The sequence below is a fragment of the Globicephala melas genome, chromosome 3 (genome assembly GCF_963455315.2).
Source record: "Globicephala melas chromosome 3, mGloMel1.2, whole genome shotgun sequence".
Lineage (NCBI taxonomy): Eukaryota > Metazoa > Chordata > Mammalia > Artiodactyla > Delphinidae > Globicephala > Globicephala melas.
This window is the reverse complement of record NC_083316.1, coordinates 82511271-82528444: the sequence shown is the minus strand read 5'-3', so window position 1 is coordinate 82528444 and position 17174 is coordinate 82511271. Positions and strand designations below refer to the sequence as shown.

The following is a 17174-nucleotide window of genomic DNA, read 5'->3' as shown; positions in this document are numbered from 1 at the left end:
AGTAGCCCCCACTCTCTGCAGCTAGAGAAAGCCCACACACAGCAACGAAGACCAAATGCAGCCAAAAATAAATAAATTTATAAAAAAAGAACTAATAGCCAGTACATTTAGCTAACTATTTGGTAAGGTAACAGCATATAAAAACTAGCAGATATATTGAGCTATACACACACACACTCACACACAAACAAATTCAGTTAAAAAAATTTAACGTATATTAACTGAAAAATGAAAACAAAATAAGGTCTGTAGTCTGGTTAACAGCAGCAAGCCAATGTCAGTTTCCTTGTTTTAATATTATATTACAGTTCTATAAGATTTCACCATTTAGGGATGCTGGGTGAGGGTACCCATGATGCTTTGTACTATTTCTACAACTACCTGTGAGTTTCAAAATAAATAATAATTTCAAAATAAAAATAGTTTCAAAATAAAATGAAACACACTTGAATGTCACAAAAACTGACTTGAACAATTTGAAAAGATATATCTCATATTATTGAATAGGAAGACCTAACACCACCAATGGATCAGTTCTCCTTAAGTTAATTCATAATTTTAATGTGATAATGAAAATACTAGTGGAATTATTGAACTATAAAACCTGATTCTAAAGTTTTTATGGAAAAATAAGCAAGAGTAGCTTGGGAATCTGAAACAAAGAAGCACAGTAACAGAGGCTTAGCCTCATAAGCTAAAATGCACCATAAAGTCTCAACACTGAAGCAATATAATATTGACTTATGAATAGACTGACATTAAGTCTAGAAATAGATCTCAACTCATATAGGAATTTAATATAATGAAAGTAAAATTCTAAATAAGTGCATCAAAAATGGACTTTTAAGAAAGTGGTTTGGGTATAATGGGGATAGACTTTGGGGAAAAAATTATATCCAGAGCCCATATGATACAACAAGAAAAACTCAAATGGGACAAAGATTTAAATGTAAAAAAAATTAAATAATACAAGTGGTAAAAAAATCAGCTAATTTCATTATTATTATTATTTTAGATGTTGGGGGTAGGAGTTTAGTAATTTATTTATTTATTTTTGCTGTGTTGGGTCTTCGTTTCTGTGCGAGGGTTTTCTCTAGTTGTGGCAAGCAGGGGCCACTCTTCATCGTGGTGCACGGGCCTCTGACTATTGCGGCCTCTCTTGTTGCGGAACACAGGCTCCAGATGTGCAGGCTCAGTAGTTGTGGCTCATGGGCCTAGTTGCTCCGTGGCATGTGGGATCCTCCCAGACCAGGGCTCGAACCCATGTCCCCTGCATTAGCAGGCAGATTCTCAACTACTGCACCACCAGGGAAGCCCTCATTATTATTTTTAAAAGGTGAAGTTATTTGTTACTATGACTAAAAATCTGGAAGTCATAAGGGAAAGACTGATAAATTTTAGTCCATAAAATTAAAAATAATAAGCAAAGTCAAAAGCCAAGGAACAATGAATTTATGCAACTCATATTCTATAAAAGATTAATTCCTCTAATAAGTAAAGCTCTCCTAAGATTAACATCCCAATAGAAAAGTGGAAAAGCATCAAAGAAAACAAAATACAAATACAAATATGAAAGGATGTTCAGCCATATCTACAGTAAAGGTCATAGAATTTAAAAATTTTATGTGATAGTATTTCTTATGTACCTAGTTGACAGGAATAAAACATTGATAATAGATCTGTTTATGTGGCTGTATAGAAAAAAGTACTTTCATATATTGCTTGAAAGAGCACAAAATGGTGCAACTCTGATGAAAAGAGTATCTTTAATACTTCAAAAAATTGCAGATATGTTTACCCTTTATGCTAGCACTTGTACTTGAAATCCTTTTTGCAGATATCCTGCAAAAAAATAGATTTACATCCATAAGGCTATCTATATTACATAGAACCACATATTGTGTATGTACTATATACATGAAACAACAAACACTGGGAAAAAACTAAGTGTGAAAGAGCAACAGACAGGTTGAGTAGATGATTTCATTTTTGCACAATGTAATATAATGAAAGTGAAAACAAATAGGGAGGGGCTCTATGTTCATATAGGAGGGGATCTTAAGAATATATTGTAACATGAAAAAATCAGGTACAGAACAGTCAATATATGGGGTTCACCAAAAAGTTCATTCAGGTTTTTCCATGAGATGTTATAGAAAACCTGAACAAACTTTCTGGCCAACCCAATAGTTTGCTACTTCCTCTGAAGAAATGAGAGTATAGAGGTATGCATTTATAATCATTTGTATTTTCATAAAGAAATACTGTGAAGGTATAAACAAGAAAGTGATGAAAATGATAACCTAAAGGGATGGGATAGAAATGAGAGTAGATGAGAGCAGGGGTATAAGTAAGCATGTCTCTCCAGCATGTGCTGTTTGTATAGCTTTCCAAAATATAATCAAACTTCAAATTCAACAGAGTTTAATTTTTTAAAAAGTACAATAAAAATCAAAACCAAATACATCAATTGTGAAATCATTATCAAGTGCTAATGTCATGGAAGTGGTGTGGGATGGAATAGCATTGCAGGCCAATGCTCCTACAAAGGATAACTAGAAAAGCTGGGTTAAATTAACAATCATATATTTAAAGGCACAAAGTGGCAGAGGACTAGAGGGATTAAAATTCCAGAGAGAGCAGAAGCTTTTAGAGATGAAATAGGGATCTAAAGCTGTCCCTGACATTCTTGTCAATTCTTGATGAGGGGTAGATGCTGACAACATGGACTAGGTCTAGGTAGAGTGTCGCACTAGGGGGCAAGCAAACTGACATAGTTTCTGGTGACCAAATGGGGCCAGGAATGACACCATTCTTTTTCCTCTGGAGAATTATGATGAAATCCGAAGCTGTGTGAGGCTTAAGTCTAAACAGAAAAGTATCAATATCATGATTTGTCAGTTCTCACTCCATCAAGGTGATCATTAAGAAAAATTAGTTCTTCATTTCTTTCCCTTCCATCCCTCATTATTTAATTAATTAATTATTATTATTATTATTATTTTATTTCTTGTGGCACATGGGCTCTAGAGTGCAGGCTCAGTGGTTGTGGCGCACAGGCCCAGCTGCTCTGCAGCATGTGGGATTCTCCCGGACCAGGGATCAAACAGTGCCCCCTGCACTGGCAGGCAGATTCTTAACCACTGCGCCACCAGGGAAGTCCCCATCCATCATTATTTTAATATGTGTATGTATTCTCACCTGTGATAGTTACCATGGATTTAAACAAGAAGGTGGATGAGCACTTTAAGGGAAAAAGGTGAAATAAAAGAGGAACAGAAGTGACCAGATTCCTGCTTCTCTGATGGACTTTGGAGGGTGGCACAATAGAAAAAAAAAAATAGTTTCACTAATAAGTTTTCAATTGTAATATTAAAACGTACTGCAAAAAAAATGTAGAAGAATGCCAAGAGAGAATTATGGGACAATCTAAACTAAATCTCCTCTCTGGGGATTCAGAGAGGGTGTCCTTAAGGAAATCATATTTAAGCTAAGCCCTAAAAGATGGGGGATGAGAATTTCACACAGTGGGAGCAATGTATGCAAAGACTCTGACTCTGAGTGCAAGAAATAGCTATATAAGAGTGTTGTATGACAGAATGTCGTAAACAAAGAAGGTGGTAAAGGCAAAAGTTGTGAGGTGGCATGCAATGAGACTGATGAGCCATTGAAGGTTCCTAGTGGGTTAGTGAAATAATCAGAATTTTACCTTAAAAAAATCACTTGTGGCTCTATGTGGAGAGTGGACTGCAGGGATAAAAATGGTTGTTGGAAGATAAGTTAGGAAATTGTTTTATTTTCTTCAGGCAGAAAATACACGCTTGGAATAGGCCAGTAGAATTAGAGATGAAGAAAATCAGAGAGAGATATAAAAAAAGTTATTTATAAAAATCACAGTATTTTATTATTGATTGTCTGTGGTGAATGAGGAAAAGAATACTCCTTCAAGCATGCCTCTTTCCAGGTTTTGGGCTTGAAAACTGCATGGGTGATGATTCCATTTCTTGTGACAGGAAGCACCAGGGGAAGAGCAACTTTTGTGTGTGACAGGAACTTAAGTCTAGAACTCAAGAAAGATATGGACTGAAAATATATATTTAGAAGTCATAAGAGATAATTGGAAGCTGTCTTTTACATCTTGGAAGAGTACTAACCAATAGTTTGTTTATTCCATGAAATTCTTAAACCATACCATCATAGCCTTACTCCTTAGACAAAATACCAAAAAAAATCACTTTATTCTTAAAACATAGTAATGTTTTTCACTAAAAAATTGTGTTTTATGAATATTATTTCTTGTTTTGCTGTTCATTTAACTGATTTTGGAAAATTAGGGAAATCATTCATCTTTTCATCTTTTTTTGTATATCAGAAATAAAGTTATAATCAAACTGAAGATACATAAATATTTGTTAATAATTATGAGTTATTGTTAGCTCTTTATATACTTCAGAGAACACCATTATTATACTACATATAAAAAAACTGCTTATGCTAAATGAAGCAGAATACTAAATTTTAGTTAGGCATATGACCCACATTTCTATTTTATACCAAAAACTTTATCCTAAAGTGTGGTTCTAAAATGTGACACTTTACTTCCTTTATATGTCTTTAATGAATCTGCTCATAATAAAAGTTAAATTATGTTTCATTTAGAAACATCACTATCTTTTAAGAATTGGTAAATATGTAGTAAATATTTGAGGAAAGAACATATATTTTTACCAGGTTGATACAGGTGGAATTATCTCACTTTTTACAAAATAGTCATAAAGTACTGAATATGCTACATTTTAATAAATTGAGTCATTTTGGATGACAATATTGGTCATACTTGTTTATTATTCAAGTTCCAGAACAAGGAAATAAAGGGTAAGCACAGGATTTATTTAAAATATCCATTTAAAATGTAGCTTTTATTTATTTACTTTTTAAAATGTTCAAGGGTTGATTATTTTTTGTTGTATTTTAGTTTATTTTCCAAAATACTAATATGTGATTTTTATACATTATTTTTCTTTTTAAAACAAATACTTGACGAATACAAAATACAGAGATCTTCATTCTTCATATTTGAGAAAGTTATTTCTTATTTATTTTAACTTTTGAATAGTGAGGGTAAAAGTCAGAGGTCCAACCGAAAAGAGATGGCACCCTCAAATTAGGACAATTCAAGTAAGGTTGAATGATGTGGCTATTTAAAATGCGGGCAGGGTATAAGGAATCCCAAAGTATAGTGCAGTACTTCAGGTCTGTTACCACCCAACACCCAAAGGGAAACAAGGGTAGGAAGAAGAGAGACCTGTAGAGGGTACTGCTTTGCCTAGTGACCCAGTCAACTTGGGTAACTGCAGAGAGGGAGCCTGGGAATGAAGACCTGAACTTCACCTTCCTTTCTCACTCTGGAGCACCCTATTGGCATAACCCAATCAGTAGCCAGAGGCAAGAGAACCCCATTGATGTAGTGCATTACCTAAATGGAGAGCAAGGTAGAGAAAGGTAGAGAGTAAGTTTCACAGGGACAAAAGGAAGAAATCTGAAACAATGGATGTGCACCACAGAATGAAGAATGAGAAGTATGAAAGGTAGTGCTAAATTTTTTTCAGCCAAGGCTGGGGCAGAGAGTTTGGGCCATAAATGCTTCCTCCTAGTGAAGCACAAGTAGCTTTAGAATTGGTTGGCAGTGGGCAGAATATGGAAACATGGGAAGAGTTGCAGTTAATTCACCCAGATTGAACTCTGTCAACTGGCCAAAGATCCTTAGTCTAATGGATGCACAGGGAAAAAAATTACCCCTGAGCCTAGCAAACATTCTTTACAGCTAATAATAATGATTTTTCATGATATCATTGCTATTTGCTTGCAGGATTGTATCTGACAAACAACGTTCTCTGGCCATGGGTGTGACCTTTGTGATTTTGAGAATATTTGGTATGGACTTTTGGCAATCTATTATTACATTGAATTGAATGGTTTCTTTTTTGATTTATACATGTGTCAACATGTATATTTAGAATTTCAAATGAATAATTATGATAAACTGACACAAAACAAGTGAATGGGGGAGCTGCTTTACAGAATTTAGGAGACAATACTTAGTGTAAAAAAGATAATACTTGGGGCTTCCCTGGTGGCACAGTGGTTGAGAGTCCGCCTGCCGATGCAGGGGACACGGGTTCGTGCCCCGGTCTGGGAAGATCCCACATGCCGCGGAGCGGCTAAGCCCGTAAGCCATGGCTGCTGAGCCTGCGCGTCCGGAGCCTGTGCTCCGCAACGGGCGAGGCCACAACAGTGAGAGGCCCGCGTACCGCAAAAAAAAAAAAAAAAAAAAAAAAGATAATACTGTAAAGCCTATCCTGTCATATAAAATATGCATTAATATTATATTCAGTTAGAAGAGAATCTTTTTGATCAGAAGTATATTCTTCAAGCTTGCACAAGTGGTTTGGTAAGCTGAAACAAAGCACATATAAGCATAGAAACTATATTTTCCATTGCTTGCATGTTTGAGAAGTCATTAACCTAGACTAGTGCTTTAAAAATTTCTCATTACCAAAGACACTGAATCTGATGTTTTAAAAGATTTATATCCAAAGAACAAATTGGTTTTGCTGAGGGTGATGCACTGTGTACTTCAGGCTTTCTTATGCAAAAAATAGCTTTCAAATCCACATTATGACTATATTAGGAGCTCTGATTCAAGAAGTTGATTAAAATTATTGGTGGGGTAAGGAAACAAGATTAGACTGGATTGAAGACTGAAAGCCATATGATAAATGGAGTCAAGAAAGTAGAAAAATTTAAGTGTGGCTCTAATGGGGATCAGAGAAATTGTTCTATAGCTAGATCAATATGCAGGGTTTAAATTAGCTTTTTTAACTGAGAAAAATTAGAGCATATTTTTACGGTCAAAAGTGATCCAGTGGATAAGGATGGATTCTTAGTGGAGGAGGGAGCATAAGAAACAGCAAGTGCACAGTTTCTTACCTCAGAAAGGAAGCCAGTGAGGCTGAGGCAGTTTTGAATGGGAGAGGGTGGAATAAGGTGATGATATTTTAGATACAACTGTCTCTACATCTTTCAGGGTTTTGCCATCAGAGAATTTAAGCAGAGGGTAGATATTATCTGATTTACATTTAAAAGATAACTCTGCTGCTGGAGTGAGAAATGTTTATCAAAGATAAATGTGGAGGAAAAGAAAAAGGAGGCTTTTGCTGAAGTCTAAGTCAGAGTTATATTAAATTGGATTCTGGGGGTTGTAATGAAAAAGAGAAATCAACTTATCCAAGGTGTATTTGGAGTTAGTGTTACACTGGTTTATCATGGATTAGAAAAAATATGGTGGGAAATAGAAAAAGATGAGTAGTAGGCCTAGGTTTTTCACTTTGAACAATTATAAACAGAGTACCAGCACTCACTGAGACTGGGAAATCTGGTGATGGGCAGTGGTCTTTGACAGGAATCAAAAAGTCATGAGGCATGAGCACTCCGATAATTTCTTAAGGAAGATGGTCAATCGTTAGATATGTTAGTTCTGAAAACCCAGTTCTAATGCCTTTGGAGTGGCATTTATTTAGTTATTTGTATTTTTAAGACTGCATTCACTTTTACCTGAAAGCAATGCTGTTGCTGAGGAAGTGTCTCTGTGAGTATATAGAGATTTCCCTCAGGCAGCACACAACTATTCCTCTGCATATGAGGTCTTCTGAAGCTAGGGCTGCTACAAACATGCCAAAGCATTTACATTTTCAGTTATTTTCGCAATATCTTGATACATAACAGGCATACACTGCATTTCAAAACTAAATTTTCAGTCATTGAAAATTTCACAATTTGAAATCTTAGGAGATATATGGAGTTCACAAAATCAATATTTAGTATCTCTGTTTTAAATACTTTCTCCTAAGTTTTTCATTTAGAAATTAACAAAATGTTGAGATGTCAACTAAATAACAACATGCATATCATTCTAAGAAGATGAAAATCTGCTAGCTTTTTTTATATCTACAGGGATAGGGATTTTTGAAAACACTCAATTACGTTTTCAGTTTTTAACAATCCTATTGATAAGCAACTTCTTAGATAACTTTAAATGATATGTTTACAGTGATGATGACTAAATATATAAGTTTACATTTAGGATTAAAATCATTCTGATCCCAACCTACAGTGTTTTCATGGTGAATTTTCAATCATTGCTTTTTTCATAGGGACTATACCTGGACCAGTAATTTTTAAAATAGTAGGAGAAACTTCTTGCATCCTTCGGGATACTGAGCGCTGTGGAAGCATTGGAAGTTGTTGGATCTATAACAAGACAAAAATGGCCTACCTGTTGACAGGAGTATGTAAGTGATATCTATTGAAGAATATTGAGAAGTAAAATTGTTTTTATTTAAAATTTTTTTAACATCTTTATTGGAGTATAATTGCTTTACAATGGTGTGTTAGTTTCTGCTTTATAACAAAGTGAATCAGCTATACATATACATATATCCCGATATCTCTTCCCTCTTGCGTCTCCCTCCCTCCCACCCTCCCCATCCCACACCTCTAGATGGTCACAAAGCACGGAGCTGATCTCCCTGTGCTGTGTGGCTGCTTCCCACTAGCTATCAGTTTTACATTTGGTAGTGTATCTATCTATGTCCATGCCACCCTCTCACTTTGTCCCAGCTTACCCTTCCCCCTCCCCCGTCCTCAAGTCCATTCTCTGGTAGGTCTGCATCTTTATTCCAGTCCTGCCCCTAGGTTCTTCATACCCTTTTATTTTAGATTCCATATATATGTGTTAGCATATGGTGTTTGTTTTTCTCTTTCTGACGTACTTCACTCTGTATGACAGACTCTAGGTACAAATTGTTTTTAAAAACGTATGGTTTAGAGTAAGTTATAGTCATAATAAACTAAGAACAAATGGATACTTTGATTATTAAAGAAGCATATATTATTATATACAAAATATTTTAGAAACTAATTACTATAGAACTGATGTAAATATTTGAGACATTGCATTAACTACACAATTGTTTTATGTTATTCCTGAATAAAGGGTGATGATTAGAAGAATTTCAATTTGGGAAAAAATTTTGCCTGTATACATATACAACTAAGTTGCTTGACCTTATGACCCTTTCCATTTCTGCAGTAAAAGAGATTGGATAATTTAAAAAAGAAATTTTACACCACTGAAAAGTATCAAAATACTCTTATCCCACTTCAATGTAAATTTCACATCGTCTCTTTTGCTCAGTGATAAAACAGGGCCGACATATAGCAAACATTCAGTATTGTTGAATAAATAAGAGATATAGAAAATTGGGATGCTATAGTGATATGGTCAAATTGTTGGGGAAAGCCTCGATATGCTTGTATTACTTCGGGAAATTCACTAGATCTTCTTGTGAAATGAAGATGTTGAACTACATAATTTCTGAAGCCTTAATCAGCATTAACTTTCAGTGGTTTTATTGTATAGATACTTCTGGTGTGCTAAACATTTAAAAGTGTTTATATGTTTTGTGATTTTACTGAGTGGGTTCAGTAATTCAAAGAACCACATAATGATAGACTCTAATATTTAACAGTAACAAATATCTGTTTGATAAACAGTATTCAGCAATGCCTTCTAAATCAGAAGTCAATTGTCCAGTGAGCTTATTAGTCAATACTGAACACTAAGTAAATTTTTAAAGATTTTAAAAAGTCAAAAATGGCATTTAAGAAGTCAAAATTAATTTCTCGGAGGTAATTCAACAAAACTAGGCATTATTCTTAAGAAAGTCTGCTGAACCTTTTAGTTTTCATTTTAGATATAACTGTAATGTGCTTAGCTATTTTCAAACGTGGCATATAATTGAGAAAATAGATGAACTATTAGAAATCCTACTAGGGAGCTACTAAAAGGGATAATGATAATACAGAACATAGGGAATTACAGTCAGAAAGGGCAAATACAGGAAACTGAAATAGGAATATACATTTGCAGCAATTTAGTGTAAACCAGTATTTAAATTTTATTCCATGAGTCACTTGAATCAGAATCACTTGGAGTGTTTGCTAAAATGTAAGTTCTGAGGTCTTTATTTAGAATACCAAGAATTAGTGGTAGGAATGTATATTTTTAATAAAGCACCTCAGGTGATTTTTATCACAGTAAACTTTGAAGACAGCTATGTGAGAGATCCTGGAGCTGCAGTGTCCAATATGGTAGACATTATCTGCACATATCTATTTAAATTTAATTTAATGCAATTAAACATTCAGTTCTTCAGTATCAACAGCCAAATTTCACTTGCTTAATGGTCACATTTGACTATTCTATGGGACAGTGCAGATGTAGAACACTGCCATTGTCACAGAAAGTTCTATGCATACCACTACTCTAGAGCAAGGCTTATTCAAGAGGGATGCATGAGCCCTAGGAGCCCACATTAAATTTTAGTGTATTTTTGGAATCCTAAAATTCTGTTTGTAAAATTGTATGTCTTCTATAAAGGAAGGCTGTGACATTCACCAGATTCTCAAAAGTTTTATCAACTCAAAAAAGTTAATAAAAAATTTATCAGTCTATCAATCACCTGTGGAACCAGCACTCAAAAGAAGCTATAGAAATTTCTCCTATGCCCCTGGCTAGTCAATTTCCCTCCCCCACAGATAAACCCCTTTCATGTTTCTATTAAAATATGTTGGTTTTGCCTGTTCTACAAATTATGCAAATGGAATATAATACATGCTGGTGGGGTTTTTCACCTGTCTTGCTTAATGTTATGCTTTTGGGAGATTCATCCATGCTATTCTATAGCAGTAGTTTGTGCTTTTAAAAAATTTCTGAGTATTGTTTCACTTTATGAATATGCTATAGCTTATTCATGCTCTTATTAATGGACATTTGGGTTGTTTGCAGTGTTCAGCTGTTATAAATAAATGTTTGAAGTATTGTATCATTACAAATAGCTCATTAATGTTTCCTATTTTATCTTTGAAACCACTGTAATTGATAGTGTCAGATAACTGATATTGTTGCTGTAAAATATTTTTTACTTTAATGACCAGGGTTATTTGCACCCAAAGTTCAAGTACTTTTATATAATTCCTGTAATATATTAACTTTCCAAAACTTGAAAAATGAAAATGAATTTAAAAACTTACATAGTCAATTAATTTTTCTGAAATATTTCTGATGGCCTTTGGAAAATGATGAATATTTCAAGGAGTAAAGCTGCATGAAGTTGTTTAAAAAGGTTCCAGTTTCTGCTGATAATTAAGTTCTGAAAGTAGAAATATATTTTTATGTTTTAGAATTAATACATTCTGTGAAATAGTAACACACTTTGCATTTGTCTTGGGCTATTTGTTTAAGACGGCTAAAAGATTTTGTAAACATATTTTTAAAATTTCCTTTAAGTAATTTGACATAAGTTTATGACATTAATTGCATTCTACAATTTGAAAATTGGTACATTTATAGATGAAATATACTTACCTTTTCTTTGGTAGATGGCTCTTTCCACAAACATTTTTGCTCTAAATAAATTGACACATCTGATGGCTGTATTTTTTTCGAATTCAGGTTTTATTTGCAAAGTAGTTACTATCTTCTTCACTGCTATTGCATTTGGCCTATATAAATATTTACCACAGGAAAACAGTGACATCCGGCCTACAGTTGTGAAGAATCTAAAAGTTAAAAAAAAGGAAAGAACTGGATCATCATTATGTAAGAATTACACATTGTCAATCTATCAATGGGATATTATTAATAAAATTTAAAATGATTTAATATAACTATATGTTTAATAAGTGAATGTGATTCGTGTGATCTTATAAGCTTTATTATATTTTGAGTATAAATATAATAATATAGTCTCTGTGTTTTGTACTTTTAAAGGATATTATAAGATACATATTTAATACTTTCAATAGAAAGGTAATACTTTGAAAGAAAAGCATGAAGTGGAAATGGGAAAATACACATAAGTTAATTCTGACTGCAATGATATCGTATATATTAGTTATTGGTCTTTGGTTATGTAGGCTTACTTAGGTTTCATATAGTTTATTCTTATTACTTTTCATTTGGGCTGTGGGTATTTATTTCTCAATAATTTTTCAAAGTAATATTAGATGTGCCAGTCTAGTTCATATAATAAAAATTTATATGAAGGTCATATTTATTCTCCAAAAGGAGACATTTTAAAATTAACATTTATCTCTGTTAATGGAGAGGTTTCCTCAGAAAATTTCTCTGGTCAATTGGCCAGTTTGCAATACATATTTTCATGCTTCTTTAATTTTTGTAGACATAAAATTCAATTTGATCATATACCTCTCTATTTTTACCTTGACTTGAATTTTATTGATAAAGACTACTGGTACCTAAGTTGATATCCATTTTTGTGTTTTTGTATTTAATTTCATGATTAATCGTAATTATTTCACTTAAAGAAATGTTCAAATTCGAATGCAGAAAATGTGTCAACCATTTGTGGAATTTTTCTTAAGCTTAAATGTGTTTCTATAGAACAATTTTGATATAATTATTTCATACATGATTCTACATCTATCCAAATTATATAGCAATCTTCCAAATATTGAAATTAAAATCAAATTGTTCTGAAACAAAAACTTCTCTGCAGTGTTTCTTTTGTTCTCTTGGGAGAATGCATAACTGACAAAATTTCTTCTTTGTTATTCACATTAGTCAATGACCCTATGTGTAAGGGCAGACATTGCCCTATTCATCTTGGCTGGCAGAGGGAAGTGAGAAGCGGGGAATATTCATATCTTACTATATGTTTTTCTTACCTAACTTTAACATGCATTTATGAAAATCTATAAACCAGTCTTTATGTGAAACTCTACTTGACAGTTTGACTCTTCTCTGTTTGAACCAGCAGGATGGCAGAATATCTGAGGATCAGAGTGTGAAAACAGAATCTTTAAAGATTCTACAAGATCTGTTGCTGTGTCCTACTTTCAGAAAAGGGGAATCACATGTGACGTTTACCAAAGTAGTAGAAATGTATCTGTGGTGATTTGTATTTTCATAATAAAATACATTCTTATAAAGCATTTCTCATATGTTTTTAATGTATGTAGGATTTTAAACATCAATGTACAATACAGGTTTATCTAGAATTAAAGATTAATAATTTTAGGTTATTTATATTCTTCCTTAATATTCTATTGTCTAAAAATATTTGAAAATTTATGCAACTAGGAAATAAGATAAAACAATAATATTCAGATCCAATTTGAAGGTGCTTATAATATATTTCTGTGTATGTGTAAATATCTACATACTTCTTTTTTGGTTTTTTTTGGAAAACAAACCAGCAAAGGTATAATAAAGATTATAATAATTTGGAGAGTAGTGTTAAGACTTAAATTTGCATATAACTTTCTGCTACAATAGACCATGTGTTTCTATGTCACAAACTATTATAGTTCATAGAGGATTGATAAATAGAGAAAATACAACCCAAAGTCACTGGTTAACACCAATTTAGCAGCTTTTGAAACAATCAGAGGAAGCTTTCTCACTACTAATGAGAAGACCTTAAGAAGACGTCTTAAAAAAAAAAAAACAACAGCTAAAAATCCTATTGAAATACCTTCCTTTGGAGTCAGTTTTGAATGTTTTAATGCTAACAAGGATCATTACACTTTCTACGTTAATGTATCTAGTGAAGCTGCAAGTGCAGATGAAGAATCTGCAAAGACACTTTTAAGTATCAGATTTTAAATTTTTGATGAAACTGTTCTCTATTGAGAATTCATGCCCTCAAGGAACTACATCTCAAAGGAGGGAGGTGAGCCCCCCAGCATTTAAACCTACAAAGGACTGAGTGACTGTGATGCTGGGTGAAAATGCTATGGAGATTTAGTTGTGCTAAGATTTATTAAGATGTTTTTGTTTTCTTTGGATATATACCAAGAAGTGGAATTACTGGATTATATGGTAGTTCTATTTTTAGTTTTTTTTTGAGAAACCTCCATACTGTTTTCCCATTTATTCACATCCTCACCAATACTTGTTATTTGTAGACTTTTTGATGATAGCCATTCTGACAGGTGTGAGGTGATAGTTCATTGTGGTTTTGATTTGCATTTCTCTGGTGATTAGTGATATTGAGCATCTTTTCATGTGCCTGTTGGCCATCTGTATGTCTTCTGTAGAAAAAATGTATATTCAGGTCTTCTGCCCAATTTTTAATCAGGTTGTTTGGTTTTTTGATATTGCGTTGTATGAACTGATTATATATTTTGGATATTAACCCCTTATTAGCCATATCATTTGCAAATATTTCTTCCCATTCAGTAAGTTGTCAGTGGTTTTCTTTGCTGTGTAAAACCTTTTATGTTTAATTAGGTCTGAATAGCTTATCTCTTTTATTTTTTATTTTGGCTACATTGGGTCTTCTTTGCTGCGTGGGCTTTCTCTAGTTGTGGCGAGCGGGGGCTGCTCTTCGTTGTGGTGCACAGGCTTTTCATTGTGGTGGCTTCTCTTGTTGCGGAACATAGGCTCTAGGCACGCAGGCTTCTGTAGTTGCTGCACAAAGGCCCTAGAGCGTGTGGGCTTCAGTAGTTGTGGCGCACGGGCTTAGTTGCTCCACGGCATGTGGGATCTTCCTGGACCAGGGGTAGAACCCGTGTCCCCTGCACTGGGAGGTGGATTCTTAACCACAGCGCCACCAGGGAAGACCGAATAGCTTATTATTTACTTTTGTTTATTTTGTCGCAGGAGACAGATCCAAAAAAATATTGCTACGATTTATGTCAAAGAGTGTTCTGCCTGTTTTCTTCTAGGAGTTTTAAGATTTTAAGGCTTACTTTTAGGTCTTTAACCCATTTGAATTTACTTTTGTATATGGTGTGAGAAAATGTTCTAATTTCATTGTTTTATGTGTAGCTGTCAAGTTTTCCCAGCACCATCTATTGAAGAGACTATCTTTTATCCATTGTATATACATGCCTCCTTTGTAATAGATTAATTGATCATAAGTGTTTGGGTTTATTTCTGGGCTCTGTATTCTGTTCCATTGTTCTGTGTGTCTGTTTTGTACCAGTACCATGGGGTTTTGGCTACTGTATCTCTGTGGTTTAACCTGAAGTCAGGGAGCATGATACCTCCAGCTTTGTTATTTTTTTTCAAAATTGTTTTGGCTATTCTGTATCTATCATGGTTCCACATAAATTTTAGGATAATTTGTTCTAGTTCTGTGAAAGATGTGATGAATATTTTGTTAGGGATTGCATTAAATTTGTAGATTGCTTTGGGTAGTATGGGCATTTTAACAGTATTAATTCTCCCAATCCAGAAACACAGGATATTTTTCTATTTCTTTGTATTATCTTCAATTTACCTTATCAGTGTTTTATAGTTTTCAGAGTATGGGTCTTCCACCTCTTTGGTTAAGTTTATTCCGAGGCATTTTAGTCTTTTTGATGCCATTTTAAGTGGGATTGTTTTCTTGCTTTCTCTTTCTGATAGTTCATAATTAGTGTATAGTAAAGCAACAGATTTCTGTATATTAATCTTGTATCCTGCAACTTTACTGAATACATTTATTAGTTCTAATAGTTTCCTTGTGCAGACTTTAGGGTTTTCTATATATAACATCATGTCATATGCAAATAGTGACAGTTTTACTTTTTCCCTTCCAATTTGGATGCCTTTTATTTCTTTTTCTTGTCTGATTGCTGTGACTAGGATTTCCAGTATGATGTTAAATAGAGGTGGTGAGAATGAGCTTCCTTGTCTTATTCCTGATTTTAGAGGAAAACTTCCTGCTTTTCTGCTTTTCTCCAGTAAGTCTGATGTTAGTAGTGGGTTTGTCATAAATGGCCTTTATAATGTTGAGATATGTTCCCTCTATACCAACTTTTATGAGAGTTTATATCATGAATGGATGTTGAATTTTGTGAAATGCTTATCTTGTGTCTATTGATATGATCATGTGATTTCATCCTTTATTTAATTTTGATTTGCAGATATTGAACTATCCTAGCATCCCTGGAATGAATCACACTTGATCATGGTGTATTATCCTGTTTATATATTGTTGAATCCAATTTGCTAATATTTTGTTGAGGATTTTTGCATCTGTATTCATCAGAGATATTGGCCTTTAATTTTCTTCTTCTTCTTTTTTTTTTCCAGTGTCTTTGTCTGGTTTTGGTATCAGGGTAATGATGGCCTTGTAGAATGAATTTGGGAGTATTCCCTCCTCTTCAATTTTTTGGAATAGTTTGAGAAGGATGGATATTAGCTCTTCTTTATATGTCTGGTAGAATGTCCCTGTAAAGCCATCCAGTCCTGGACTATTGCTTACTGGGAGTTTTTTTAATTAAAAATTCAATTTCACTACTTATGTTTGGTCAGTTCAGGTTGTCTATTTCTTCATGATTTGGTCTTGGAAGTTTGTATATTTCTAGAAATGTTTCCATGTCTTCTAGGTTGTCCAATGTATTTGCATGTAACTTCTAGTAGTATTCTCTTGTGATTTTTTGAATCTCTGTGATATTGGTTGTTAATTCTCTTCCTTCATTTCTTATTTTGTTTATTTGGACCCAGTTTCTTTTTTTCTTAATGAACCTAGCTGAAAGGCTATCCATTTTGTTTATCTTTTCAAAAACTGGCTCTTGGTTTCACCAATCTTTTCTATTGTTTATTCTCAATTTTACTTATTTTCTTTCTGATCTTTATTAAGTCCTTCTTTCTGCTGACTTTGGGCTTTGTTTGCTCTTCTTTTTATAATTCCTTTAGATGATAGGTTAGGTTATTTATTTGAAATTTTTCTTGTTTCTTGAGGTAGGACTGTATCGCTATAAACTTCCCTCTTAGAACTGCTTTTGCTGTATACCATAGATTTTGGAAAGCTGTGTTTCCATTTTTATTTTTCTCAAAGTATTTTCTAATTTCCTCTTTGATTTCTTCATCGACCTATTCCTTTATAGTAGCATGCTCTTTAGCCTCCACATGTTTGTGTTTCCATTTTTCTTCCTGTAACTTATTTCTAGTTTCATACCATTGTGGTTGGAAAAAATGCTTGATATATTTCTGTTCTCTTAAATTTGTTGAGACTTGTTTTGTAGCCTAGCAAGTAATCTATCTTAGGATAGACTAAGCTAAGAGAATTCAGCACCACCAAACCAGCTCTACAACA

General features: G+C 33.7%; 1 protein-coding gene across 1 annotated transcript in view; it reads left to right on the top strand.

Annotated features, from left to right (window-relative positions):
- The window catches only part of SLCO6A1 (solute carrier organic anion transporter family member 6A1), a 104923-nt gene extending 91900 nt beyond the window's left edge, over nt 1-13023 (top strand). Inside the window, exons 11-14 of the mRNA XM_030843084.2 lie at nt 5870-5934; nt 8214-8351; nt 11576-11722; nt 12903-13023. Coding sequence (XP_030698944.2) covers nt 5870-5934; nt 8214-8351; nt 11576-11722; nt 12903-12904 — 352 coding nt within the window. The 3' untranslated portion in view covers nt 12905-13023. The remainder of the gene's footprint in view (nt 1-5869; nt 5935-8213; nt 8352-11575; nt 11723-12902) is intronic.
- Nucleotides 13024-17174: the final 4151 nt, after the last annotated feature.